The 17201-nt window shown below is 34.4% G+C and overlaps 1 protein-coding gene across 5 annotated transcripts in view; it reads right to left on the bottom strand.

Moving 5' to 3' along the window:
- The window catches only part of Myo61F (unconventional myosin 61F), a 744085-nt gene that overhangs the window by 415744 nt on the left and 311140 nt on the right, over nucleotides 1-17201 (bottom strand). For all 5 annotated transcript variants that reach the window (XM_090391651.1, XM_090391648.1, XM_090391650.1 and 2 more), the window contains exon 13: nucleotides 15942-16022. In XM_090391651.1, the coding sequence (XP_090247777.1) occupies nucleotides 15942-16022 (81 nt within the window). The remainder of the gene's footprint in view (nucleotides 1-15941; nucleotides 16023-17201) is intronic.

The raw sequence follows: 17201 nt of genomic DNA on the forward strand, positions 1-17201 counted from the left end.
TGTAACTTGAGTTTGCCTCATTGCAATCTTTGACTCTGTGGAAGTGTAGTGTTAATAATAGCAAATCTGATCATAACCTTGTTCATGTCTCCTTTTCTATAGATGGCTGTTCTCTCAGACAATCTCACTCAAATATTCTGTAGCACTACAAAAGTGCCAAATTGAATGACCTTTGGAATTTCTATACCTTGTTCCAAGGTGAGATCTTTCTAAGTGATAACTACAATATATTACATTCAGTCAATGACAAACATATTAACTATATTATAGTATTCAGCACTAAATATGAATGGCATATTTAGTGCTGAATTCCTCTTCTTGAACATTCTTTTTGAATGGCAGTGGGACCATGAGACTTATTTGTGCTTATAGTCTCACAAAAGGTTCTATCAAGAAAGAAATGGATGAATTTTTTGAGGTATTAGAGAAGAGAGCTAACACAATGAAAAAGTTGGTCCTTGTTGGAGATCTAAACAGCAGAGTAGGAGATGATTACCAGACATATAGAAATGTTTGGGGAAAATTTGGAGAAAAGCACAAAGCTAATAATAATGGTAAATGTCCTGAACAGAAATCTGCAGGATTTCTGTTCAGGACATGGATTAGTTATTAATAACACAATATTCCAGCATAAAAAGTGCAGAAATTCACATGAAGAGAAGATGAAAGAAATAAGAAAAGTCTCACAGACTATGTTATAGTTTATTGCGATGTTTTCCCACTGGTTCAGGACACAAGAGTATACAGAAGATTTGAAATAGCAAGTGATCACTATTTAGTTTTGAGAAGGATGAATTTGAATTTCATATTGAAAAGAAGAGCGTGTAAAAAAGTTTTAAAATGAGCCAAGGTTAAGCTGCTTTTAGCAGTGAACTGTAGACTCAAATACACAAATGTCATTGAAGAAAACAAGAACCAAATCTTGAAGATTCAGTGGCAAATCCTGAAGAAAACATTGATTTATTCAGCCAGAGAAGCATGTAGTGAGGTTGTCTATAAGGATAGAAAAATTAGAACTTCATAGCGGACTCATATTAACAGTTCCTGGCAAAGAAGTCTGCTTGTACTCTTAGAGAATATAGAGACAAAATGTAAGAAAGCTAAACACAGTGTAAAACTAGCCGAACAAAAGTCTTTGGTAAGAACATAGAAAATAAATATCAGGAAGGTAGCAAAATATCCTGGTGGCTGTTGAAAAAAAAGTTCAGAAATGGAGGAAAGAGTGCTGTAAAAGGAATTCGAGATGATAAAGGGGACATGAACACTGAAGATAAAGATATTCTAAATGGCTAGAGTAATTATTTTGAAAGATAGTGAAATGAAACAAGGTGATGGTAGAAAACTCCCAACAGGAATACATATCCATACCTGAAGTAGAGAAAGCCATCAAAAACCTGAAATGTGGAAAGGCAGCTAGAGTAGATGAAATTCGGCCAGAAACACTCAATTATAAAAGAAACAGTGGTTGTATTGCATAATTCAGAAGGCCTGGTCAGAGGGTCAAATTCCAGATGGGAGTAAAGAACTCAGAGTACCCATCTATAAAAATGAAAATAACACCAAATGTGAGAATTACAGAGCTATTTCCTACTCAGTGTCCCTCTTAAGATTTATGCAAATATACTTGAGAAATGGAAAAGAAAACTTGTGGAAGGGAAGCTTGGTGAATAACAATTGGCATTCATGCCAAAGAGGTTGTCAGGATCAGATTTTGACTTTCAGACAAATAGCTGAGAAATCTTGGGGATTGACATATGCCAAGAGGAAAGCTCATTAAAATGTAAGTTATATAGCGTAACTGGGACATTATATCAAGCAATACATAGTATCTATTTAAGCTGTAAGTCAGTAGTTAGAATTGAAGGAGGTACAGGAAGATGGTTTGAAGTAAAACAAGATGTGTAACAAGAGTGCACATTACCTCCACTGTTCCTCATTATTTATAAGGATCACATTATGAAGGAAAGTGGTATTAAATCTGATATCAAAAATGGTGAAGTTAATCATAGCTCTTTACTTTATGCAGATTATGTTATATTTCTGAATAAATTGAACAAGTCTGCAAGATTCCTGACTAAATTGAATAACTGTTGTAATAAATTTGGTATGAAAATAAGCAATAAAAAGACAAAGACAATGAAAATAGATAGAAACATTGAAAACATCAGCTGTATTCTGAATGGTGAACCTATAGAACAACGAAAATATTTCAACTATTTAGGCACAATTTTTAGTGAAGATGGTAAATTAAATATGGAAATAGACAACAGAATTAGTAAAGCTGGTAGGTAGGAAGTCAGCTGAATAAATTTATATGGAATAAGAAAGAAATTAGTCAAAACACTAAATTAGCTATATACAAGACAGTGTTCAAACTAATTTTAACTTATGGATTCAAGAGTTAGGTTAGAAACAAAACACTTAGTTCTGAGTTCTGAAAAATATTAGTGGAGTGAACAGATGGCATCAAAAATAGTCTCCATGACATATAACAAATTCTATATATCATGTTTGTTTGTTTTGTGTAAAGGGATGCCCAAAGCATGGTTCTACAAGTCCTGACCTGCCATAACAATGGTAGCAAATGCATTCCTTATGTTCTTCAAGGCAGATGTTGAAGGAGATTCCTGTCTGTGCACAGTAAGCCAAGTCACATGAAACTTCATACACTCCAGGATGTTCTAGAGCAGTGGGTCTTAACCTTTTTAGTGATCAGCACCCCCTTAAATCTAAAAATAAGTTCTCACACCCCCTTGAAAAACGTGTTTCCATTTCTTTATTTAAGAAATTACATCTATTGCAAGATAATTTATTTATTGAAAAATAAACACATACATTTACATATACATACAAAACAATATCTCAATTTTTAATGGCTATGTTGTTGTTGTTTATTCGCGTAAGTCATCACTTGCATTTAAGCGATTTCTGGCTTTTGTTTTTAAGTGCAAAAGTGATGAAAATCCCATTTCACACAGATAGGTGGTGGCAAATGGTAAAAGTGTCTGCAATGCTGCTTTTGCCAGCTGTGGATAAGGTTTTCTAACTGTGTACACCAGAATTGGTCAAACAATAACTTTTATTCATCTTTTAGTAAATAGCTGTCGTCCATCAAAAGTATGTTGTACGATCTGCTCTGTGAAGCCATTGAGATGTACAAACCGTTTGATGTCAAGATATTCTTATTGCCTGAGTGAGCAACATATGGCACTCTGTCATATCATCTACCTAAAAACTTACTATTTTTCCATATTCTCTAAAATGTTACTACATGTGAATGTTAATTTAGATGCAATAAGGTAACTGCAATTTTGAGGAATTTTTAATATCATCAGCTTGATTTAAATTGTTTTTGAAATTGATTGTGCCAACCTCAATGACTTGACATACAGAAACATAAGACATGATAATTAATAAATAGCATAAAAAAGATTTAAATTACACATATACTTTATTAGTATAAAATTTCGCCATACAGGCATATTCCTGTATGTCTGTCCAGAACCCATGCCAAATCTGTATCATAAGGATGGCTTAGGATGGTTTCCATAGAACCATACAACAGTCTGTCAATCAGGAAAAAAATAAAATCAAATGTTGGACTTTACATTCATCCTCTTTCATACCATCATAATTTTCAAAAACCTGGCAGCATTAAGACTTTAGTCCATTAAGAACACTCTTTTTGCTAACTAAATTGCTGCTCCCAAGAAATAAATCACATCAAGTCCACCTTCCTTACTAATGGCTTTACCAAATCATATGTTAACAAGATAATTATAGTTTCCTTGTCATCTGCTTCTCATCGCATCACAGTAGTGATATAGATGTGGTCTAACGTGTCATCATGCCTTATGTTAAAGGTTCTCAGAAAATATAGCCAAACTACTTAGATCCATTGACCTACAAATGTGTCCTTCCATCCTATCAACAAGATATCTACTTTTCTGGGCTCAGCTAAAGATAAACTTCTGCCTTTAGCCCACCCTGGAGTGTATCAAATTTCTTGAAAGTGTAGATTATCATATTTTGGCCAAAAAGTGGATCTGTAGCAGCGTGTTCCAAGTGCTCCAATATGCAAAAAAAGGATTTGCAGAGCATGCTGTCACCACCAGACACCTAGTTCTTTAAAGAAAGTTAAGGTTCTCCATAAAAGTAAAAATCTCTTGATATGTTTATACAAAGAGAGTAATGAGACCTTACTACATCAACCGAATATAAACAGAAATGATAGACTTAAAAATTATCCCACTTTTGGGAAATAGTCTTCTTCACAAATTCCAAAATTAATGTAAATTTAATTACAGTTATATCTTGGTTAACGTTACCTCTGATAACAAAGCCTCAATATAAGGAAGCCCACAATTTCAAGCCCCATTTTATGTAAAAATATTAAAATTTTAAGGTCAATGCCCAGCAATCATCTGAATGGCAAACAACGGCAACTCGTCACGTACTCCCAAGCTGTGGGTGTGTCTGTTTTAACAGTTTTGCACGTCATGTGTGTAATTTAGTCATTGCTTACATTTTGCAGGGCGTGTTTCAGTGTGGTGCATTGCAATAAATGGTGTATGTTCTTTGATAGCATTATTGTAGATTTTGTAAATATTAATATTTAGATAAAATGTCAGAATCAAGGAAAAGAAAAGCAATTTGTTTAGAAACAAAAAATACATATCGTGCAACGTGTTGAAAAGGGTGAAAGAAAATCTGATGTAGCACATTCTTTAGGATTAATGCAGTCAACTTTAACAACCATACTTAGTCAATCAAAAAATATAAAACAGTCTGCTCAGAATCGTACAGATGTTATAGCAGCCAAAGTCCAATTTTAGAAAAAAATGGAGAAAATGTTGTTTGTAGACAGATGATATGTCACAACGTCATATGCCTTTAACTCAAATGGTGATTCAAGAAAAAGCATTATTTTTGTTTAATCACCTGAAATTTAAGCAAACTGAAGAAACTGCGGAAAATTTTGAAGCTTCTCATGGTTTGGTTTCAGAAATTTAAAAAACAGGTCAGAATTCATAGTGTTAAATTATCAGGAAAAGATGCAAATGCAGATGTTGAAGCTGCGAATAAGTTTCAAGAAAAACTAAAGGAAATAACTGAACATGAAAATTTTTCACCAAATTTGGTGTTCAATGTTGACAAAAGCAGTTTGTTCTGGAAATGGCTACCATCAAAAAGCTTCATTTCTATCGAAGAAAAATCAGCAGCTGGGTTCAAAGCAGCCAAAGACCGTTTAACGTTACTCTTTGGATCAAATGCCTATGACGATTTTAAATTAAAATTGTTATTACTTTACCATTTGGAAAATCCGAGGGCATTAAAAGGTAACATAAAAATGAATTTACCTGTAATATGGAAAGCTAACAGAAATGAGTGGATTACCAAGGAGTTATTTACTGATTGATTTGTTAACCATTTTTGTCTAGAAGTGAAACAATATTGCCAAAGAAATCATTTTGAAGAAAAAGCTCTTTTGTTGTTGGACAATGCTTCAAGACATCCTACTGATCTTAATAGTACCATGCAAACACAATTTCCCTGATTCAACCAATGGATCAGGGAGTAATAGCAACATTTAAAGCTTATTATCTGGTGGTACGTTAAGCAATTTAATTGAACTAGAAGATAAAGAGTAAATGTCAATTAAAACTTTTTGGAAAAACTACCATTAAAGGCACAATTGAAAACATTAATAGCTCTTGGAGCACTCGGAAATTCTTAAATGGAGTTTGGTGCAAATTACAGCCAGAAGTTGTACTAGAAGAAGAAAATACCATTCAAGAGATTAGAAATGAAGTTATCCAGATGGTTCAATCAATAGGTTTCGAAAATTTCAATGAAGAGGATGTAAGAAATTTATTAAATGCAGAATATGGTTTTTTAGTGGAAGATTTAGAAAAACTTGTTAGCAATGAAGCCAAAGAAAATGAAGACGAAATTAAAGAAGTTCCTACCAAAAAAGTGTTAGCAACCAAAGATTTAAAAAGGTGCTTGAATGACATTGAAAATGTTTTAAATTTTTTCCGTGAAAATGATCCTGATTTAGGAAGAAGTGTTAATATCGGAAGATACAACCAAAGGAGAATCTAATGCAGAAGATTATAAAATGGAAGCTGCAATTATTTGGACACATCTGCAGAATGAGTAAAGACCGGAAGATAAAGACATTCATGTTTGGTATTATGGATGGTGTAAACAGAAGAGGTAGACCATACAGAGAATGGATAGATGACATAAAGGACTGGTGTGGAATGGATGTGCAGAAACTGCGACACTGTGCACTGGACAAAGAAAAGTGAAAGAAGATAGTGAAGGAGGCATCGGACACCAACGGGCAGTGAGCCCATGGTTCGTGATGATGATCGGTGTTAAATGCAATAAATCCATATAAGCAATTGTTAAATGAAAGAGAAAAAAAGCATAATCAACTTTAGATTCGTATTTCAAAATGTCATGATGTAATATTGACTTTTTATTTAATAAAGTTTTTCTTTTTTCAAAAAAAAAAGTCATTTTCTTTATGTACAAAACATCCCTATTATGGCCATAGTATTTTTACTTCTGAGAACGAAGTTTCGCTTAACAAAGTAATTTCATGTAATGCAACCACTTTGTTAATCGAGGTATGACTGTACATTTATTTATTTATTATTAAATTTTGTTAAAGTTATTTTTACTAGAACCTTAATTATAAGTAGATCGTGATACTCATACATCATGTATGAACAGTTCACGTGCATCATTATTGAATATACCAGTTTCTGTTCTTATTGTGAAATTTCAAAGTCATACTGAAGTGATTGACACCAAGGCAAAAATTTTATCATGATAAAAATATATGTGAAAGTTAAATCAGTTTTATGTTATTTATTAATTACCCAAAGATAAGGTTGCAGCGATTTTGTTTTCTCCACTTTCTATCCTTTATATAATCTGCATTTTAGTTTCTAACCATACTGCTTTACATTTTCTTGATCTACTGGAAAACTTAATATTATTTTATAAAAAGTAATAAAATAACTACATACAAGAAAAAAAATATGTAGAAATGTACCTATGGTGTGCACTGTATCGATGACCATCAAATACTTCTCTGCATAACATTATTATTATTATTTCGGGCAACTCCAAGGAGTCAACAGACTCATCGAGGGAGGCCCTAACATCATGTCAAGAACAACTATTCGACATTCACACAGTATCTATCATACCTCGCCTTGAACTCGTTCACAGTCATAGCACCCACAACAGACTCTGGCAGCTTATTCCACTCATTCATCACTCTCCAAGTACAAAACATAGTTCTAACACCCTTGCTAACCACATTCTTGCCCAGCTTCCATGTATGGCCCCCTAGTCCTCCAACCACCAGTCCTATTCTCAAAAATATCTTCTGAATTAATCTTATAGAAACCCTTCAGTAATTTGAATGTTTCAATCATATCACCCCTTTTTCTGCCAATCAACCAATTTTTGCAACCCACAAATCTTCAACCTGTTCTCACAAGGTTCATTCCATAGACCTGCTATCATATTTGTCACTCGTCTCTGGATCCTCTCCACCTCCTCCCCATCAAGAAGAAACCCTGGCGCCCATATCTGGGCATAGTAGTCTAGATTGGGTCTTATCAAGGCTCAATACAGAGGAACAATAACTTGTTTGTCTCTGCTTGTTAAAGTATTTTTCAGCAACCAAGTGATTTGATGAGCTGATTTAGCCACTTTTGCGATGTGCCCCCTAAACTTCAACTCCCTATCCACCAACACTCCCAAATCCCTGGCCTCATCAATCTCCTGGAGTACGGTTCCACCAATGTGATATACTGCTGCTAATCTTTTCACCCCAAAATGCATAACCTTACATTTTACCACATTAAATCGACATCCATTTTCCTTAGCCCAGTCCTCCAAACTATCCAAATCATCTTGCAAAATTTTGACATTCTGCGTACTCACTATTGCTCTACCCAACTTTGCATCATCAGCAAACAAGTGAACATTTCCTCTCAGATCCTTTCCTATATCGTTAATGAACAAACTGAAAAGTAGTGGTCCAAGAACAGAACCCTATAGCACACCACTAGTCACAGGCCATCTTTTGGACTCTACTCCTGAATAAACTACTCTCTGATATCTCTCCATCAACCACCATCCTATCCATCTCACCAACCCTATATCCATCCCCATATGCTGCAGTTTACTGATTAGAATTCCATGGTATCCTGTCAAAAGCCTTAGCAAGGTGCAGTAGAAGCATTGTAAACCCATTACCCTTATCCAGTTCAGCCATCACTGTGTTATAAAACATGAGCAAGTTACTGAACCATGATCAACCCTTCACAAAACCATGCTATCCCCCATACAGTATCCCATTTTCATCTATCCAATCCTGTATTTTCCTCTTGACTACTTTCTCCAAGACCTTGACAACGATTCCTGATATGCTGATCGGTCCGTAATTTACAACAACAGTCTTGGAACTTCCTTTATGCAGTGGAACTATTTTCCCCTCTTTCCACCCCCCTCGGGACTAACCCAGACCCGAGACTCAAATTAAACAAAATGGTCGAGGGCACTGACAATTCTTTAGCCGCTTCAAGTACGACACACGAGCTGGTATACCATCCAATCCCACAGATGTATTGACATTGAGGTTTTGTAATAGACTACTCACCTCCACTTCATTCACCACAATTCCCATATAATCTATTGGTTCATTCATTCCTGCAATGTCACCACCTGGATGATATATTCTTGCAAAGTGCTCGCTCAGTAATACATCATATACATTTTTTTTTTCTTTTACTTGCAACATATTGAAAAAAATGTTTCTTTTTTTACAGCTCAAGCTTAATGGTGTTATTCATTCATTTAACCCCTACTTGATTTATTATTCGGACTCTAGGTATACAGTCAGCCATTGCCTCGTGCAAACACTTCCTAACCGCCTCCCATGCACTATCAACATCTAGCCCTTGCAGTTTTACATGCCATGGCACTGAACCAATCAAACTCCTAAGCTTGTCATACCTACCAGCCTGATAATTCTACATGTACCCTGTCTTAAATGAAAATTCTACACCTTTAGCCACCTCCCAAGTCAAGACCCTATGATCACTCTCACCAATTGGTGACAACGTGGTCATATTCGTTACAGCCAAATTCTCAGATGCAATTACTAGGTCAAGCACTCTCACATTCCTGGTATTTTCCATTACATGTTATTGCAGATAGTTATCCCTTAATAAATGCATAAAATCCAATTCCTTCCCCCCGTGTGTCCTCTCCTCCTTCCAATCAATATTACCATAGTTGAAATCTCCCATAATAATTACCCTCCTTCCACTCATTTCTTCTATTTGCATATGCATACTATCTCTACCATCTATTCCATCACCTGGTCTATAGCAGCACCCAACTGTATATTTTGTTCTGCTAGTTTCAATATCACACCAAATAGCCTCAAATGTGCTCTTTTCTCTATCCTGCAGTTCCACTTCTATTCTCCTTGGCTGTAGCTCATCAGCTATCATCAATAACACTCGTCCCCCAATTTTATTCTCCCTGTCACTCCTGAACACACCATACCCCTCACATTCAATCCCACTAGCTATATTATCTTCTGTCAGCCATGTTTCACTAATGCCAATAACCTGTGGCCTGGAAGTGCCAACCAAGGCCAAAAATTCTTCCTTCTTGTTCCTAATACTTCTGGCATTAGTATACATGAATTGCAGAAGCCCATTTGTCCCATCCTTATTTTGATGCCTCATACTAACTATCCCCATTCTGATTCGTAGTCTTTCGTACTCGCTTGGGCATATTACATACATCCATACACTCAACTGTCTCCCTAAAGTCCGCATATCTACTCTACCCCCTTAATAACTCTAGTTTCCCTGATTCTGCACATCCACTTCCACTGCATTCGACAACACCTTTTCAAGTCTCCATACACCAAATCCATTCAAATGTAAACCATCCATCTTATATAAATCCTTTCGCCCATCGAACTGACTCCACACATCCACAAATTCCACACGACTCTCCTGCCTAATTCATGCATAAAGTCATTTGCAATTATGGCCCTCCTTCTATACTCTTCACTGTCATACTGTGGAAACAGACTCACCATCCTAACTCTCTCACTTTTCTCTTTTGCTACCTCAAACAATTCCTTCACATCCTCACTCATAGCCATTTTGTCTCCTTTCAAATCATTTGTACCTGCTACCTCACACCAAATAGCCTCAAATGTGCTCTTTTCTCTATCCTGCAGTTCCACTTCTATTCTCCTTGGCTGTAGCTCATCAGCTATCATTAATAACACTTTGCATCTTCCTCTCTTCAAGGATTAGGCACTTGTCTGTTCTAGCTTCACTGGTCCTCTCTCTCTCTCTCTCCCCACCCTTTAGTCTGTATTTATCCATCTCTTTTGATATCTGATATCTTTCCATCCAAAATAGATGCTCCTCTTTCCATTTTTCTCCATATTCCTTGATTTCAGTAAAATTATGGAGGCTACAACCGTGTTAGGAATAATTACCATGTTAGGAATATAATCCTAGATTGCTTACAGTCCTAATTATAATTAACCCATATACCAAAAGGTTAACTGGGTAGAATATGTGCCATCCATATTCTTTGGATTTTTAAACCACCATTATTTTGAAGATTAGGGTTGGTTGATAAGAATTTCACAGGCCTCCCTAAATTTACGCTCATACCACGTTTTGGTGTGATGTATAATAAAATTAGTTTAATCCTTTTTCCAAGTGTGAGCAAACAAAGTTTGCGCTGAAAGTATCTTCAGGACTGAGGTAAGGTGGTACAACACCAGGACAACTCGTTGCAAAGGTGGAGCAAGAACGAACTCTCCTATCTCAGTATCTCCTATAATGCAAAACACATCTCCTTGCGGATATGTCTAATGTTATGCATTAAGGGAAGGGCCACTACCCGGACTAGTTTCGACCTTTATTGAGGTCTCTTCAGTAGGAGCCAGGCCCAAGTGAAGATACTAGGCAGAAGCATTAGCAGATCCAGCTAATGCTTCTGCCTTAATGCATAACATTAGACATATCCGCAAGGAGATGTGTTTTGCATTATAGGAGATACTGAGATAGGAGAGTTGGTAGCTTGCTCCACCTTTGCAACGAGTTGCCCTGGTGTTGTACCACCTTACCCCAGTCCTGAAGATACTTTCAGGCACAAACTTTGTTTGCTCACACTTGGAAAAAGGATTAAACTAATTTTATTATACTCTAATCAAGTGAAAAATAAACTTTCAACATCAAAAAAATTGGTGTGATGTAAACAACAGGTGTCTCTTTCCAGTCAATTCAGGGCATGATCAGAAAGGCCAGATTACCATAGTTATTAAATTTAATATGCTGATTATGTTCTTTTTTTTTTTTTCCTGATAGGAATTGTGTGTCCTGTTTCCCCTATATATTGCAAATTACAGGTGTAATGAATATGGTATACTCCAGGGTGGGAGAGCAGAGGAAGTGGATCCTTGGATGAGTTGAATAAGTTCTTTAATTTTGCAGCAGGTTTTTAAAGGTGGAATTAAGGTTGTATTTCTGTAGTATTCTGTTTATTTTATCTGATATACCTTTAATGTATATCAGATAAAATAGTTTATTTTTGTTAAGTGATGTCTTGTGAAGAATTTTGTTGATAGTATTTTGCTGTAGACATTTTTCAGAAAGCTATTGATAATTTTTAATTCATCTTTAAGTGCTTATTCACTGGAGCAAATCTTCAATGTCCTGTTTTTTTGTGTGTTAATGATACCTAGTGTTGGATGTAAATCTGGCCTTTTTGATCATGTACTGAATACTCTATATAGAATTGACTGCAAAGGCACCTGTAGTTTACATCACACCAAAACGTGGTGTGAGCATAAATATAAGGAAGCCTGTGAAATTCTTACCAACCAACCACCATAATCTTAACAATAATGATGGTCTAAAAATCCCAAGAATATGGATGGTACATATTCTACCCACTTAACCTTTAGGTATAAGAGCTAATTATAATTAGAAATGTATGTAATCACTGTGTAACACTAAAGGAAAGGACTCTATATTCCTCGATTTTTTTTTTTTTTTTGTTTACATTGTAAATATCTAGCACTCTTCTGATGTCTTAATTTTTTATATGGTCTTGATTTTCTGCATTCTTTAACTGCTCTTAAAAATCTGATTTCTTTCTGCAGACCATATTTTACTTTCTACTTTCTTTTTTAACAGTCCATGTTTCTGAAACATATAATAGAGTAAAAATGATCATTAATTTATAAAATTTCAGTTGAGTTTGTCTGTTTTTCTGTTTTTTTTTCATTCAATGTCCTTTTAATTGTTCCACAGATTTCTGAATTTTTTTTATTTTTTCATCTATATCTTTATCTTTTAGATATGTTATTATGCAGCTAAATAATTAACCTATGTCAAGTGTTCTATTATTTTATTTTTAATAACTATTTGTGATGTAACATGATTTCAACCTTTAGATCTTATTCCTCTGCCATTCCAAGTACACTCGGGTCTCTTTTTATGCGTATCTTTTTTATGCGGTTTTGAAGTTGTGCAGTGCATAACTTCAAAGCTTATGTACCATAGTACATAATGAACAGCATGTTGCAGCACATTCTGGCATAACATAAGTAACGTGTAAGCAGTGAGTGTCCGTGAAGTTTAATTTTGCATGTGAATAAGTGTTTGTCTTTTCATTATCGTAAGTCTAAATTTTACTAATTTATATTTTAAAGATTTAATTTGGCCCAATGGAGGAAAAAAAAACCAAAGAAAAGCAATTTCTTTGGAAATGAAAATTACAATTTTAGATTGCTTAGCAAAAGGAGAGAGGGATCTATGGCAATTGGTAAACATTTTAATTTAGGCGAATCTACTATAAGAGCAATTAAAAAGAATGAAGTTGCAATAAGAAAATCTGTCATTTCTGGCACAAAACTAAGTGCCAAATTATCATTGTACTCAAGAGATGCTTTATTAGAAAAAACGGAAAACGAGCACTCTCAATTTGGATTGAAGAATTAACTCAAGAACAATTCCTATAAGTGGTTATTTAATTAAACAAAAAGCTCTTTGCTTTTATGAACAGATGAAGCAATTGGAGCCATCGACTTCCACTCCCAGGCTGATAAAGAATTTTTAGCTAGCAAAGGATGGCTGACCAGGTTTTTAAAAAGAATGCACTTCACAGTGTGAAGATTACATGTGAGGTTGCAGCAGCAGATGAAGAAGCAGCCAAAAATTTTCCAAAAGAAGTTAGCCAAAATTATTGAAGATGGTGGATATTGTCCCAATCAAGTGTTTAACGCTGATGAAACAGGATTGTTCTGGAAGAAAATGCCTAGTCGAACTTGCATCACAAAGTCTGAGAAAAAAGCAATGGGTTTAAAGCAAGCAAAGATCAAGTAACATTGTTACTTTGTAGCAATACATCAGGAGATGGAATGTCGAAACCCTCCTAGTAAATCGATCTCTAAGACCACATGCTCTAAAAGGCAAAGCTCTTAAACAGCTGCCAGTATAATGGATGGCTAATACAGAAGCCTGGGTAACAACTGCTGTATTTACTGAATGCTGCAATAATTGCTTTGTACCAGAAGCAGAAACACATATGAAGCAAAAAGCTCTCGATTTTAAAGTTTTATTAATTGTTGACAATGCACCAAGTCATCCGCATTTAGAACATCCAAATGTGGAGGTAGTTTTTTCCACCCAATACAACAAGCATTATTCAGCCATTAGATCAAGGCATAATTGCTACTTTTAAAAAATATTAGGTTTAGCACACTTTTCAATTTATATTGGATAAACTAGAAAATGAATCATTAACAGTAATTGATGTTTGGAAAAAATTTTCTATTTTGGACTGCTTAAATCATGTTGCATCTGTTATCGCTGAAATAAGACCACAAACTTTAAATGCCTACTGGAAAGCAGCTTGGCCTGAATATGTTGCAAACATTGCAACCATTCAAACATCTACCTTATCAGCTGAAATCATTACTTTGGTACATGAAATTGGTGGAGAAGGTTTTGATACATTTAGCCAGAATGATGTAGACGTATTGCTTGTGAATAATGACTTAAGTGACGATGATATTATTGGATATCGATTAACTTTAGATATCATCGAAGATCCAGAAAACAATAGTGAAGCGGAAGAAAAACCTGTCCCCCTCACTGCAAATATAATTCGAGAAGGTCTTGAACTGTGCAATAAATTGGAAAATCATTTTCTTGTTAATGACACAAATTCTGAATGAGCCTTTAAATTCCAACGTGAGCTGAAGAACTGTATGTCTGGATATCGCGAGCTGTATAAAAAATTAGTAAAATCATCATCGCAAAATTTAATGACTGATCACATTGTCAGAAGAAACAAAAATCAGCACAGAACGAGAGTGAAGCTAATTCTGTTTGTGAAGAACCATTGCCTTTACAATAAAGATCTGATGCACTGATTATCTCTTCTGGTGATGAAAGTGATTTCGCACCAGTTTGCAAAAGTTGCCGAATATTGTCTAATAGTGAAGATAATTCTGATGAAAAAAATGTAAAAAAAATTGTTACTTTTCAATAAAATTAAATGAATAAAGATTTAAAACAAACTTAGGCATTCTTATTTTCCTGAATTTTTATAAACTTTTTTATGCAATTTTAGGTTTATTTTAATTCATGCTTTCGTTTTATGTGGTATTAAAAAATTATGGAATGTATCCCTAATTTTTCAATGTAAGCTAGGTCTTTTTTGTGCAATTTTTTTATATGCGGTTTTCTGTGGAACTATTTATTATTATTTTTTTTTTTGAAAAAAAAAAAAGGCATTAGTTATTAAAATTATTGAAAATACAGACGTCTAATAGTTCTTGACCATTTTAATTCATGCAATTTCTCCATACTTTCCTAAGATATTTGGGATTGGATTATTTCTAATTCTAGCATTAAGATCTCTTGTTATTAATATATAGTATTTTTATTACATTTATTTAACTGTTTTTGTGGTTTCCTGACAAAATTGTTCAGAGTCCTCTTTTATACCTTCTGCAGGGATATACTGTTATGGTATTTAAATAGCTTCTATTTGTTTTTAATTTAATTGTTATAATATAATTCTAACATTTCTATTTTTCTATTTATTATAGATTAAAATGGCTACTCCACTAGAAGCTCTGATATGTTGGTCTATCTTTTGTTCCATGTAATTTCTTTTTTTTTTTTTTTTTTTTTTCTGTTATTACAGATATATTAATATTTTTAATTGTTTTGCTAATTTTAATTCCTTTGTTGTTATGCTTTGCACATTCCAGTCCAAGATTCCTAATCGTTTACCTTTATCCTTTCTTGGTCATTTTCCATTGTTTCTGTCTGATGAATCATCCAGTTAAAGTGTCTGAATTATAGAAATTTTTTTTTATTAGCCAGCCTTATGCAAAATCTCAAACCTGGAGGATCAGGGTATCTTTCTTAGTCTGGCACCTAAGAGATTTACATTTTTACATCTACATCTAAAATGCCTAATATAAACTTGTACATATAAGTTGGTAGATAACATTCTAAAGCCTATTAACTGCCAATTTTGTTATAAAGAAGCTTTGTTCCAGAGGATTTGTTAACAAAGTATTACTATACAGCTTGTCACATCCAGGATAGGATGTGAAAATTTTTCCAACCATAGAGCATCACTGATACTGATTGTGCCATGCTCTACAAGAATATAAAAGAAAGTGAATTCTTCATTTATTCACATTATACTCAGATTGAATCCAAACTATTTCCCTAAAATGTTGAAAGTCATTTAAATACACCAGTGAAGCATTATTATACTGTGAGATTTTTATGCAGCTGTTAAACTTTATAACACTTAGATATGAGGTGTGCATTACTTACCAGTATTGCAATAATTCCCTTATGACGCTCTTCAACAAGATCACAAATTATCTTGTTATTGAAAAACTGAATGGGTTCCCACTGTGACAAAAAAAAAGAAAGGAAGATGAAATTTCAGAAGAGTTTTACAACACTGATAATAATGAGAATGATAAGATATTAAACATTATACAATGCTCATGATTTTGGATTAGCCTACTTCTAACCATGATTGTTCTGAAACAACTGATATATGAATAGTTTATTCAAGCTGCCTGTACTGAACCATTCATACAGCAATGTTTGCTAATCTAAAATGTTGCATTTAGAACTTTTCATGCTGGAAGTTTACATTTGCAATATCAATCCAAGAATCATAATCTTGGAATGTAACACCTATTTTATTTATTAACTAACATAACACACAAGTGTAACACTTTAAATGAAATTTTATTAACCACTCTACCAGGCCATGGCAGATTTTTCTGTCATGCAAATCTTAGATGTGAAGTGTACTGTTGAAATTGAAATAAAGTTGTAAAAACATATTTCTCCTCACCTCCATGTGATTCAGGGAGGTGAGAAGAGGTATATTTTGTTTTCTTCTCTCAGAAGAAAACAAAATATACAAACAAAAAGGGAGAGAATATGATTTTCAGTATGACATATGGTGATATTAAATATATCATTGAGAGTATACATGATGCAAAAAAATATCATAAGCAGGAAAGAGACTGATGGAACTAAAGCAAGTGTGATTGCAGTAGTGGAAGAGTACAAATGAAAGATTTGAAGATCCAAATTGATCAGGATGAGAAATGAGAAGAGGTATATGCTGTTTGTGGACATGAATGAAAAGGTGCAAAGGAACAGAATGAAAGAAAAGAGGTGATATATGACTCAAATGTGAGGTGAGGAGAGTTAGGAGCTTATTGAAAAGAGTGAAAGACAAACAAATAACATGGTAGGAAAAGCTGTTGTGTGTTTCCCAAGTATGACAATAACAAGTTGAAAAAGCAAGCAAGAATCATGAATGGTATGTTGGTGGAGCTGTGTGAGGAGAAAGAGGGTGGACTTTTTTTCTTTTTTTTTTTTTTGTTGTTGTTGTTGCTTTCAATACCATGGGATAAGTAGTGTTAAAGATAGGTGGATAATGGCAAGAGTGGAGAAGTCACAGCTGAGAGGTGGCATGAGTAGAAATGGAACAGACCAAATTATGAATTGTTATGAACACAGACAAAAGAACCTACAGCTTCAACTCTGATGCTACAGGCTACAGAT

Source organism: Typopeltis vanoorti, chromosome 4 (assembly GCF_054136105.1).
Source record: "Typopeltis vanoorti isolate ZY-2024b chromosome 4, IOZ_Tvanoo_1.0, whole genome shotgun sequence".
Taxonomy (NCBI): domain Eukaryota; kingdom Metazoa; phylum Arthropoda; class Arachnida; order Uropygi; family Thelyphonidae; genus Typopeltis; species Typopeltis vanoorti.